This window comes from Papio anubis, chromosome 20, assembly GCF_008728515.1.
Source record: "Papio anubis isolate 15944 chromosome 20, Panubis1.0, whole genome shotgun sequence".
Classification (NCBI taxonomy): domain Eukaryota; kingdom Metazoa; phylum Chordata; class Mammalia; order Primates; family Cercopithecidae; genus Papio; species Papio anubis.
Window position 1 is genome coordinate 10,443,979 of NC_044995.1, and position 13,127 is coordinate 10,457,105.

The 13,127-nt window shown below is 41.7% G+C and overlaps 2 protein-coding genes across 2 annotated transcripts in view; one reads left to right on the top strand and one right to left on the bottom strand.

The window, feature by feature from the left end:
* Positions 1-407: 407 nt before the first annotated feature.
* The window catches only part of NLRP11 (NLR family pyrin domain containing 11), a 57,836-nt gene continuing 45,116 nt past the window's right edge, over positions 408-13,127 (bottom strand). Inside the window, exon 11 of the mRNA XM_009195389.4 lies at positions 408-2,713. Within this exon, the coding sequence (XP_009193653.1) occupies positions 2,622-2,713 (92 nt within the window). The 3' untranslated portion in view covers positions 408-2,621. The remainder of the gene's footprint in view (positions 2,714-13,127) is intronic.
* LOC101002235 (ret finger protein-like 4A) lies at positions 9,014-12,177 on the top strand. Its single transcript, XM_003916161.5, has 2 exons — positions 9,014-10,990; positions 11,492-12,177. The coding sequence occupies exons 1-2, from the start codon at positions 10,678-10,680 to the stop codon at positions 12,097-12,099; spliced, it is 921 nt and encodes a 306-aa protein (XP_003916210.2). The 5' UTR covers positions 9,014-10,677; the 3' UTR covers positions 12,100-12,177.

Below are 13,127 nucleotides of genomic sequence, written 5' to 3' on the forward strand. Positions count from 1 at the left end.
TCAGCCTGGAATTACATTTATGCTCATGTCTTGGGTGAGGAATTCTTCCATTAAGAATTAGAGAATAGCGGCCAGGCGTGGTGGCTCACTCCTGTAATCCCAGCACTTTGGGAGGCTGAGGCCGGTGGATCACCTGAGGTCGGGAGTTCAAGACCAGCCTGACCAACATGGAGAAACCCCGTCCCTACTAAAAATACAAAAAATTAGCCTTGTGTGGTGGCTCACGCCTGTAATCCCAGCTACTCGGGAGGCTGAGGTAGAAGAACTGCTTGAACCCGGGAGGCAGAGATTGCGGGGAGGCGAGATCGTGCCATTGCACTCCAGCCTGGGCAACAAGACTGAAACTCTGTCTCCAAAAAAAAAAAAAAAAAGAATTAGAGAATAGTATGTTGGAATTCCCAGCACATTCATGGGGTTGAGCCCTGGAGGTCAAGGTTGTAGTGAGCTACAGTCACGCCAGTGCACTCCGGCCTGCGTAACAGAGCAAGACTCTGTCTCAAAAAACAAAACAAAACAAAACAAAAACCACAACAAAACGTTGCCCGATTTTTAAAATTTCATTCATGCCCAATTCCAAATGTTATCACCAACAGGCACAATATCTAAGATCCAAGCTAGATGTTAATATGGCAAGATCCATAATAATTAAAACAAAACAATCTCAGGATACAACCGTCTCTTTTCTTTGTGGCAAAACTCCTATACCAACAGTAAAAATCTCACTTGTGCTGGAATTAACTCAAAATCTGACCTGATTAAAGAGGAGAGGCAGGGTGTGAATAAGATGCTCGGGGAGACCCTCTCCAATAAATGCCTTTGGAGGTAGATCTCGCTCCTAGTATGAGCTGTCTGTGAAAGCCAGAAGAGAACCTACTGGAGAAGAGGTGTGGAATTTACTTTTACTTTTCAAATTTCTACAGAAGGGCAGAAATGAGAGAGTACGTTCTGGGAGTAACGTATTAATTCGACAAGTGTTGTCTAAGGTCAACTCTATACACACTGTACGTACTTGTGGACACGGGGTCTCTGCCCGGGCAGCAGTAAGTAAAACTTAAAATGTCAATACACAGGATACAGAAATGACAATCTTTGTTTTCCTGAATAGAACAAGAATGCTGCTGACTTTATGGTGAATAGCGTTTCAGGCACTGGCTCACCCAACATCTCAGGTGCTGCTGTGGGTTTTGTTTTCCCATTTTCCCCCTTTTTCCACCATTGGCAACCACCATTTGAATTCTACTCTATTTCCATGTGTTCAGTCTTTACAGATCCCTCATTGTTGGGGACCAGTCTCAACATCACCCATAGGGTATCTGAAGTCCGGTGGCGATAAAGGAATGAGAAGAGACTGGTTAAGATTTCATAAAGGTGGGAGTCAGGGGGCCAGTTGCAACATGGAGACTGCAAAAGGCCCCGAGCTGTGATCTCCACACTATTTATTGAGTGCAGTCACTTAGATCTAAGAAGCAGATGTTCAGGGCGAAACAGTGAAAGGGAGGCGGTGGGTCATAGGCGTAATACATAGCAATGGAGGTTTAAATGTGCTCAAACAGCCTATCTTTAACTTATCAGAGAGTAGCTAGTGGGAGCGGGCTTAACTAGGAGACTGCACGTCTGTCCACATTCCAATGCTTCAAAGGAGTGTCTTTCTCCTTGAACACAGTGTTTATAGATAAGAGAGCAGGTCTCGCTCTGAGCATGGGAACATAATGGCAATTAGGGAAATAATGGCTTTCCTCTTCAGAACTCTGTTGTGGCTTTCCACAACTTATTGTCCCATGTTTTTATGGCCAGTTTATACAGGTACCCCACAGGCCCTTTTCCCACCCCCACGTGAGCGATATCATACAGTATTTATCCTGCTCTGTCTGACTTATTTCATTTAGCATGATGCCCTCAAGGTTCATCCATGTTGCAAATGACAGGATTTCCATTTTTATATGCCTCAATTTCTTTATTCCTCTGCCAACAGACATTCAGGTTGTTTCCATGTATTGGTTATTGTGAATACTCTTGCCATCAACATAAGAGTGCAGACGTCTCTTTGACAAAATGATTTCATTTCCTTGGTATTTATACCCAGAGGTGGGGTGCCTGGGTCCTATGGTGATTCTATTTTTAATTTTTTGAGATTTCTACTCTTTTCCGTACTGGTTGTACCAACGTATATTCCCAGCAACAGTCTCTAAGAATTCCCCGTTCTACACACCCTCACTAACACTTCTTATTCTGTCTTTTTTATCATGGCCAACCTAACAGATGTGAAGTGATATCTCACGGTGGATTTAATTTGCATTTCCCTGGTGATCAGTGAAGTTAAGCACTTTTCTGAGTACCTGTTGGCCATTTGTGTTGTTCAGAGCAATTTTGACTCAGGTTCTTTGCCCATTTTAAAGTTTAAATTTGCCCAATTTAAAGAATGTTAGTTGTTTTTGTTTTGTTTTCTTTTCGCTCTTGAGTTGTATGAGTTCCTTATATATTTGGATATTAACATAATATCAGATACATGTTTGCAAATATTTTCTTTCATTCTCTAGGTGCTCTTTCCATGCTGTTGCTTGTCTCCTTGGCTGTGCAGAAGCATCTCAGTTTGAAACAGTCTAACTTATTTGTTTTTGCTTTCAGTGTGGTATCATGCTACAGGTTTCGTGCCACATCTTGTTGGACAGCTGCGGGAGTGGAGAGTCTACAAATCCAGGCCAGAGATGTCCATCTGAAACATAACACGAACGACATATATAATTATAAATGTATTTTCTAGTAGCCACGTAAGAAAAGAAAAATGAAACGGGGCTAGTTAATTTTACTCACACAATGTCACCATTTCAACATGCAATCAAGTTTTAAAGGTTCTCAAAAAGATAGGTTACATTTTATTTTTTTCATTATGTCTTCAAAACTGAGTGGGCATTTTATGCTCTTAACACATTTTAATTCAAATAAGCCTCACTTCAGGTGCTCAGTAGCCACGTGTGATTGGTGGCTGTTACATTGGGCACCTCAGGTATAGACCCTTTCACCAACGCAAAGCCTCCTGGAACCAAGTCCTTTATTCTAGCCAGTCTTTCTTTTCTTTTACTTTTTCTTTCAAGACTTCGCTCTTGCTGCCCAGGTTGGAGTGCAATGGTGCGATCTCGACTCCCCGCAAGCTCTGCCTCCCGGGTTCAAGTGATTCTCCCACCTCAGCCTCCCAAATAGCTGGGATTGCAGGCATGTGTCCCCATGCCTGACTCATTTTGTATTTTTAGTAGAGATGGGGTTTCTCCCTGTTGATCAGGCTGGTCTCGAACTCCCGACCTCAGGTGATCCAGCTGCTTCGGCCTCCCAAAGTGTTGAGATTACAGGCTTGAGCCACTGTGCCTGGCCTGTAGCTGGTCTTTCAAATATTAAAAGTTCATGAATGTAAGTCATTTATATCTGTACCAGCCTGGGCAACATGGCCAAACCATGTCTCTACAAAAATTAAAAAACACTATCCAGGCATGACAGTGCATGTCTGTAGTCCTAGCTACTTGGGAAGCTGAGGCAGGAGGATCGCTTGAGCCCAAGAGTTCAGGGTTACGGTGGGTTATGACCATGCCACTGCACTCCAGCATGGGTGACAGCGTGAGATCTTGTCATTAAAAGAAGAAAAAGAGACGAAGCAAAGATAAGTATTGGAGAGAATTCGGGGAAATGGAGACATTGTACCCTGTGAGGAAAAGGAGGCCGTTGTATTCTTTTGGTGGAAATGTAATTAGGGTAGCCTATTAGTGTAGTGGAATGTGTACAATTACGTAATTAGTGTACACTAATGCGATTAGCGTAATTAGTGTATGGAAAACAGTATGGAGGTTTCTAAAAAAATTAAAAATGGAATTACCATATAACCCAGTGACTCCACTACTGAATATATATCTAATGGAAATTAAACCAGTATGTTGAAGAGATGTCTCTTCATCTTTATTGCAACATTATTTGCAATAACTAAGATACGGAAACAGCCCAAGTGTTCATCAATAGATGAACGAATAAAGATTATGTGATGTGTGTACACAACGGAATATTATTTATCTTTAAAAAGGAGACAATTCTGTCATTTACAACAACATGGGTGAATCTAGAGGACATTATACTACATGAAATAATCAGACACAGAAAGACAAATACCACATGATCTCACTCATAGGTGGAAAGTAAAACAAAAAAAGTTCATTTCATAGAACCAGAAAGTGGCTTGAGCTTCCCATGGGGTAGAGTGAAGAGGAACACTGGGGAGGTGCTGGTAAAAGCAAATATCCCTGCAAGCATTTATCCTTTGTGTCACAAACAATCTGATGACACTCTTTACATTATTTTAAAATGTGTAATTCAGTTATTATTGATGATAGTAACCCTGTTGTGCTATCAAATAGCAGGTCTGACTCATTTTTTTCTATTTTTTTTTTTTGGTACCCACGATCTGTCCCCACCATCCCCGAATTCCCCTACTATCCTTCCCAGCCTCTGGTAACCAACCATCCTTTTACTCTCTAGATCCATGAGTTCCATTGTTTCGATTTTTAAAATTGCTTTCTTGAAGCTTTCAGTGAAATCACTTCCTTCCTCAACTTTAAATAATTCTGGGGCTGGGCGTGGTGGCTCATGCTTGTAATCCCAGCAAGCTTGTAACCCTCGACCTTTGGGAGGCTGAGGCGGGCAGATCACAAGGTCAAGAGATCGAGACCATCGTGAACAACATGGTGAAACCCCGTCTCTATTAAAAATACAAAAATTAGCTGGGTGTGGTGGTGCACACCTGTAGTCCAGCTACTGTAGAGGCTGAAGCAAGAGAATCGCTTGAACCTGGGAGGTGGAGGTTGCAGTGAGCTGAGATTGCACCACTGCACTCCAGCCTGGGTGACAGAGCCAGATTCTGTCTCAAAAAAAAAAAAAAAAAAAAAAAAAAAAAAAAAAAAAAAAAAAAAAATTCTGATGTTATTGCTCTATATTCCCAATTTATGGGACTATTTTCAGAATATTCCTTCCTCTCTTTTCAGAAATGCTTCCTCTGAGTGCAAATTATCCAGAATAAAGAACGGAAGTCTTTCTCCAAGGACAGGCACAGAAGGGAAGGCTTTGTTTAGACAAATTAGAATACACCTGTGAAGGTTGCAGACATCAGGGATATCAGAATTTTGAGGAGGGGAAGATGGCTTCAAATGGGGGTGTTTTCCAGACTAAAAAGACATAGGGCCCAAAGTAGTCAGAATGGTTGAATTTTAGATTATGGGACAACAAGACTTCTGATGGAATTATGATGGTCATTATTTGGAAATACGACACAGCACTGAGAAACGTGCCCCGTTGGAAAGATAGTAAAGAGCGCCCGTGACCTACCTTCAAGGTTTCATTCCGCAGCTGATTATGACTTTGATTCTGAAGTTATATTAAAAAAAACACACACACACATAAAAAACTTTTAAAGTCAGCTCTTTGGTGACCCCATCAGGATCTTCACATAATTGCCAGAAACAGTCATTCCTCACCAAAAGTGGCTGGGGTGTTTTGCACTAGGGATACAATTTTTTCCTCATCAGAGAAGCCCCAGACTGTCCATGTAGACAATTTCACTGATACTACAGATGCCGTAATACTGCCATCTCAGGTCTGGGAACCCTGTCCCTGTAACTATCAACTTGGCTTTTCCTGACTGACACTTCTCTACACAGAGTTTGTTGCCATGACCAGCCAGGTGAGTTCTTCCTTATGGTTAGGGCAAAAAAACCAAATGAGGGGTTTCACAAAGGAGAGCTCCTAGATTTGGTCAAGCAATCACATTGGGCTGGACAGGGCTACCCTGCCTGGTTCTGAGCTACCCCACCCATGGCCTGGCTGGACTGGCAGGGGGCCATGTGCTGGGGAGTGGTCAGAATGGGGCCAGAATGTTGAGGTTCACGGCAAATCTTTGTGCCCTAAAAATGCTGATGTTGAGAGAAAGAAAGATGGGTTCTTCTTACAAACTAAGCCAAACGAGGATGGTGAGAAGCACTGAGCTTCTCTTTGTTGTTAAAGAGGCATTTGCTTATGACATTGGATGGGGCTCTGGGATTGGAAATTACTGGTGCCAACCATGTAAGCCTTGGGTTCCATGACACACGTGTCGGGACAGGGCATGGAGAACGTAGCCCTCGTAAGCGGGATGCTGAAAGACAGGTTCCTTCACACACAGAAGGCCCTTAAATTACTGAACGGAGAGTGGGCAAGGAAAACCTTACCACCATCCCGAGGGAAGGCAGCAGAGCTACTTTCTGGGCAAAGATCCAGTTGGAAAAAATGTTAAAAGTAACTAACACCCGAAATCAATCCCATGAGTGTGCTGGGAATCCTAATATGCCATTCTCTAATTCTTAGTAGAAGAATTTCTCACCCAAGGCATGGGCATAAATGCAGTTTCATGAAAAGGGGTATTTTGGGAGACTCTGCTCGAGGCAAATCATTCCACTGGGTTAGAGTTTTCCACAATTGAGGTTCCTGCTGTTCCCAAGGAGAACATAAATCCTGCTCATGATTGCCTCAAAATAAATACACGAAAGAAATGTGAGGGATTAATGTCCCTTGAACAAGAGTCCACAGAGTTGACAAATTGGAGAATAATCCCTCCCAAAATTGTGAGGACATTTTAAAAGGATTTGTAAAAAGAAACTAAACTTATTAAAATAAAGAGATATGAAATAAATATCTCATATATGCATGTGTTGTATGTGTGTGTGTGAACACAAACATATGGCAGGTTGCTATAGCTCCCAATCAATAAGGAAACGCAATGTGCAAGGATTTGTAATAAAATACGGGTCACAACGTAGAGTCGTGTGTTTTTACATTTGCCTTCTGAGACCAAAGGAATTGAGAGCTGGGACTGTGCCTCGGCTTAGGGTTTAAAATAAGAGTTTCTAGCAAACACCAGGAAACGATTCCTGAGAAAATGATTAAATGAAAGACCAATTAATTTAAATATCTAAATGTAACCAAGTCCCCTTCCATACTACCCCCAATATGCTAATTTTGCCTTCTCACTGATCAAAGCCTGAGATTCATCTAATATCAGGAACATTTTTGTACATTTTTCAAAACAGAAATGAATCTAATTTTATATATGTGGCGATGTATGCAAAGTAGTAAGATTATAACACTATCTTTTACTTTAATGTTGGATAATCTCGGTAACAGAAAAAACACGACTTTTATTCGCCGACTGATGGCCAGTCAACAGTTTTGGAGTTTTCATATCAGATTTCTAAATGAGAATTTTCACACTATGGAGAAAATTGCTTTGTGAAGGAGTGTGGTCTAGTAAGTGTGATTTTCATAAAGGCTACTAAACAAGTTTAACTGACTTCCTTGATTGAAACGTGAGGAGATTTTGCTTGATGATTAAAAACTGACACTAGTCCCATACATTTTAGAAGAATTAATAATGTTGCTCAATGTTTAAAAATTCCAGTTGCTTCTTACCACCAACAGACATAATATTCAAGATCCAACCTAAAAGGATTATATGGCAGTATTTTGTTTATATTCATTAGGAAAAAATCTCAAGATACAATCATCTCCTTTCACTGTCGGGAAAATCTGATGCCAAAAGCATAAAAAGTTCTCACTTATGCCAGAATTAAATCAAAGCTAATTGGATTAAAAAGGAGGGACAAGGTGGGAATAAGGTGGGTGAATAAACTCTCTCCTATAAAAGCACCCTGTAGGGCATTCTGTCTCCACATTTCAGTTGTACCCGGAAGAATTTGGAAACCAGAAGGGACCCTATAGGGGAAGAGGTGAGTTCAAGCCTGTGGAATTTATTTATATGACTCAGATTTCTGCAAAGGACAGAAAGAAGAGAGTAGTCTGGGAATGAAGTAATTTCCTAAGTAAGTGTTGTCTGAGGCCAGCTGCATGCCATGAACATTGTATAAACCTGGGGACGCTGGGACCTCTATTCCTACTGCAGTAGGCAGGACTTTGGTTTTCTCTACCTGGGCTCAAAGCAATGACAATCTTTCTTGAATGTCATCAGAATTTGGCAGACTTCATGAGATGGTGCATAGAGTTTCTGCCACTGACTCATTGAACCCCTCAGATTCTGCTATGGATTTTGTTTTATTTTCCAAACGTACCCTCCCTCTGGTGTCTGGGAAGCACCATTTTGATTCCACTCTCTAATTTTATGACTTCAGTGTTTTTAGGTTCCTAGTAAGTTAGATCATTCAGTATTTATTGCTTTCTATCTGACTTATTCCACTTAGCAAAATGCCCTCAAGTTTCATCCATTTTTAAGGATGTATAATATTTCATTGTATATATAGCACAATTTCTTGATCTATTCTTCTTCCAACATTATCGAGTAGAAGGGATTCGCTGTCCAATGCTCTAGGAGTGAATAGGATGACATGGGGAATTTTGAGAAAAGAAAAGCATTACATTGAAATTCAAATCCCAGGGGGATGGGAGTCAAGCTCTAATCTGTTGTCTCATGCTGGCTTCAAATCAGCATTTATTAGAAAACGTTCAGAGGGCCTGGCATGGTGGCTCATGCCTGAAATCCCAGCAATTTGGGAGGCTGAGGCAGGCGGATCGCTTGAGCTCAGGAGGAGGAGACCAGTCTGGGCAACACAGCGAGACTCCATCTCTCCAAAAACACAAAAATTAGCTGCGTGTGGTGGTGCAGGCCTGTAGTTCCAGCTACTTGGGGAGGCTGAGGCAGGAGGATCATCTGAGCCCAGGAGGCTCCAGGCTGCAGTGTGTACAACATGCAGTGGAAATTCGGGCTGTGATGTCAGCAACCTTGTTCTGCACAGACTCCAGCTGGCCATATTGATTCCAGTCAATTTCAGCCAGTTCTTTTGTTTCCTAAACAACGGGAGTTTCAATGTTTCAGCAAAGTTGTTTCTTTTCTTTTTTTCTTGTGAGACAGGGTCTTGCTGTTGCCTGGGCTGGAGCACAGTGGTGCGATCTTGGCTCACCGCAGCCTCTATCTCCTGGGCTCAAGTGATCCTCCCACCTCAGCCTCCCGAGTAGCTGGGGCCACAGGTGTGCGCCACAATGCCCGGCTAATTTTTAAAACTATTCGTTGAACGGGTCTCATTATGTTGCACTGGCTGGTGTCGAACTGCTGGGCCCAAGCAATCCTCCTGTCTTAGCCTCAGAAAGTGCTGGAATTTGCAAGTGTGAGCCACTGCAACCAGCCAAGTTGTTTCCTTTCTTCTCTGCCATCCTGTACACTCAAACATTTCTGTTACTGGGTTCTTTAACACTGTTTTTTGTTTTGTTTTGTTTTGTTTTGAGACGAAGTCTCACTTTGTCACCCAGGCTGGAGTGCAGTGGCACGATCTCAGCTCACTGCAACCTCCGCCTCTTTGGTTCAAGCGATTCTCCTGCCTCAGCCTCTTGAGTAGCTGGGACTACAGGCGTCCACCACCACACCTGGCCATTCGTTAACTCTTTGGGGCACAATTTCACCAACAGAAACTTGGGTCGTTTCCATGTTTTGGGGATTGGAAATAATGCTGCAATAAACATGGGAATGCAGATATCTTCTTGACATAATTGACTTCATTTTCTTTGTGTGTATACCCGGGAGTGGGATGGCTTGATCACAGGGGAGTTCTATTTTTAATATTTTGAGGAATCTCTCTACTGTTTTTTATACTTGTAGTACTAATTTACATTCCCATCGATAATGTACCAGGATTCCCTTACCTTCACACCCTCAGCCACACTTGTCTTTCGGATCACAGTCAAATTAACAGATGTGTGGTAATATCTCATTGTGGTTTTAATTTGCATTTTCCTTATCATGTGTGAAGTTGAGCACCTTTTCCAGCACCTGTTGGTACATACAAACACATTCAAATGTGTTCTTTAGAGAAATCTCTATTTGGGTCCTTTGGGCATTTTATTTTTGAGACAGAATGTCACTCTGTTGCCCAGGCTGGAGTGCAGTGGCACGATCTTGCCTTTGCTCATTTTATAATTGGAAAGTTAGTGTTAGGGTTTTTTTTTTTTTTTCTATTATGAGTTCCTCAAGTATTTTGGATATTAACCTAATATCAGATACATAATTTGCAAACATGTTTTCCATTCTGCAGGTTTTCTTGTCATCGTCTCCCTTGTTTCCTTCACTATGCAGAACATTTTTTGACATAGTCCAACTTATTTATTTTTGCTTTTTGTGTAATATAATGCTGTAAGTTTCATGCCACATCCAGGCGGAACAAGTACTATGCCATGGGGGTTTTTGAGAAACGAAAAGCTTTATGTTGAAATTCAACTCCCAGGGAAAGTATGAGGAGTCCAGCTCTAACCTGCTCCTCATACTGGCTTCAAATCACCATTTATTAGAAAAGGTTCAGAGAACCTGGCATGGTGGCACGTGCCTGAAATCCAAGCACTTAGGGAGGCTGAGGCAGGTGGATTGCTTGAGGTCAGTAGTAGATCAGCCTGGGCAACATAGTGAGATCCCATCTGTCCCAAATACAAAAATTGGCCAGGCTTATTATGGAGGTTGATGGTCTGCAGTGCTGTCCAATATAAACATAATGTGATCAACATACATAAGGATAAATTTATTGTCTAATAGCCACATAAATCAAGCAAAATGGTAAAGATGAAAGTGTCCCAAGAAATTTACATGAGTCCCATTCCACTCATGTAAAATCTAATCCCATGCCTATTTATTCCCAGGCAGTGGCCATGGCTGAACACTTTAAAGCAGCAAGCAGTTGTCCTGTCTGCCTGGATTATCTTGAAAACCCCATGCACCTGAAATGTGGATACATCTGTTGCCTCCGATGCATGAACTCACTGCGGAAGGGGCCCGATGGCAAGGGGGTGCTGTGCCCTTTCTGCCCTGTGGTCTCTCAGAAGAATGACATCAGGCCCGCTGCCCAGCTGGGGGCGCTGGTGTCCAAGATCAAGGAACTAGAGCCCAAACTGAGAGCTGCTCTGCAGATGAATCCAAGGATGAGGAAGTTCCAAGGTAAGGAATCTGCACTACCTGCTCCAAGCCCAGAAAGGGCCTTGGAAAAAGCAACTTTTAAATGTCTTTCCTTTCAATACAGGCATCAGCTGAAGTCTGCAACCTAAAAGTTTGTGATTCCAAACATCAGCTGTTGTCAGCGCTCAGTCTAGATTTTCGCAGGATCTGTGCCAGTTGATAATTATGAGAGCAAACTATCGTCTCCTTCATCCATCCTATACACTAAGAGGGAGAAAAACCTTTAATCAAAATATTGAATAACTTAACAAGAATTTTTACTATGACAAAGGTGGGCTTGTTGCAATTATATTCATACAGTCTGCATGTAAAATTGGACTTCATCAGGGGGCCAGGGAAATTCCTAAGGAAAAAATAGGATCTGAGAATGAACGTGGAACAAAAGAAGTGGCAGTGAATAAAATCTTTGGGTCTGTGCAGTAGAAGGGCAGAGGGAGTCTTTAAGGTACGTCTTTGCTGAACTACTGGGTCTCCTTTCCACAGTGGATATGACCTTGGACGTGGACACAGCCAACAACTATCTCATCATTTCTGAAGACCTGAGGCGCGTCCGGTGTGGGAATTTCAGACAGAACAGGAAGGAGCAAGCAGAGAGGTTCGACTCCGCCCTGTGCGTCCTGGGCGTTCCTCGCTTCACTTCCGGCCGCCATTACTGGGAGGTGGACGTGGGCACCAGCAAAGTGTGGGATGTGGGCGTGTGCAAGGAATCCGTGAGTCGACAGGGGAACGTCGTCCTCTCTTCAGAACTCGGCTTCTGGACTGTGGGTTTGAGAGAAGGACAGATCTACTTTGCCAGCACTAAGCCTCTGACGGGCCTGTGGGTGAGCCCCGGTCTACACCGAGTGGGGATTTACCTGGATATAACAATGAGGGTCATTTCCTTCTATAATGTCGGTGATGGGTCCCATATCTTCACATTCACTAAAATTTCTGCTACCGAGCCACTGCGTCCATGTTTTGCTCACACAGATACAAGTCGTGATGATCACGGATACTTGAGTGTGTGTGTAATTAATAATGGCATTGCCAGTTCCCCAGTTTATCCTGGGCATGGCAACTACACACTTGAACACAGAAAACATCCACAGTAAGTGGCCGTGTGCTCGTGACCAAAGGCGAGAACTTCTCTGCTTAGTCCACTTAGGGTTCAAAGGTATGGAAGAAAAATGTGGGTCTTTCAATGAATTCTGAGCTCTACTTGTATTGCTGATGAAAAATTGCATATGGAAATATAGTGTCTTTTTTTGTAACTTATGCTTATGTTTCTTTTACAATAAATGTTTAAAATTTTCAGATGAATTTGCAAATGTTTTTCTTTTGCTTTGCTGTAAGATCAAGTAAATGTGTTATGGAGGTTATAAACTATATAATAATATAAATGTGACCCCCCCAAATTAATTGACTTTCTAAATGACAAGGAAACACTGCCTGTTAAACTGGTAAAAGTATGTGCCTGTATGTGTTCAGTTTTACCCAACAACTGGAAAACACATTCATCTCCAGTACACATTGAACATTTGCTAGCATAGACAGATGTGGCCATAAGACAAATCACATTGACATAGAAAATTGAAATTATACACACTGCTCTCAAATGCCAACAGAATTAAATTAGAAATCAGTAACAAGAAGAAATCTGTAAAATCTCCAGACATGAAAATTAAACATCCACTTCAAAATAAAATACAGATCAAAGGCGAACTTATAAAGGAAATTATAAAATACCTTGAGCTAAATGAAAGTAAATGCACAATATCACAAAATTTGTAGATGTAGCTGAGGCTTAGAGGGAAATTTATAGAAATAGACACTGATAAAATCAAGGAAAATACCCTCATCCGTGATCTAGCTTCCATTTTTAAGTGAGCAAATGCAGTGGCAAATTAGGTAGAAACAATACAAAACAAAAACAAAAGACTACAGTAGCAATCAATGAAACAGAAAATTGATAAATGTTATGTAAAATTTAAAAAATTTAAGACCTGTTTTTTCAGGATCAAAGTAGTAAATCTTCAGCTAGAGTGAAGGAGAGAGGAAGGGATGAATTAAAACAATGAGTAAGCAAGAGAAAAGGAAGACAGGGCAAAATCAAAGAGGTAAAGAAAGAGGAGACAGAAGC

Excerpts from the sequence above, each read along its gene's own strand:
- LOC101002235 (XM_003916161.5), top strand. The coding sequence starts at position 10,678 with ATGCCTATTTATTCCCAGGCAGTGGCCATGGCTGAACACTTTAAAGCA. Across the intron at positions 10,991-11,491 it reads AAGGATGAGGAAGTTCCAAG|TGGATATGACCTTGGACGTG; the intron begins GTAAGGAATCTG and ends TCCTTTCCACAG.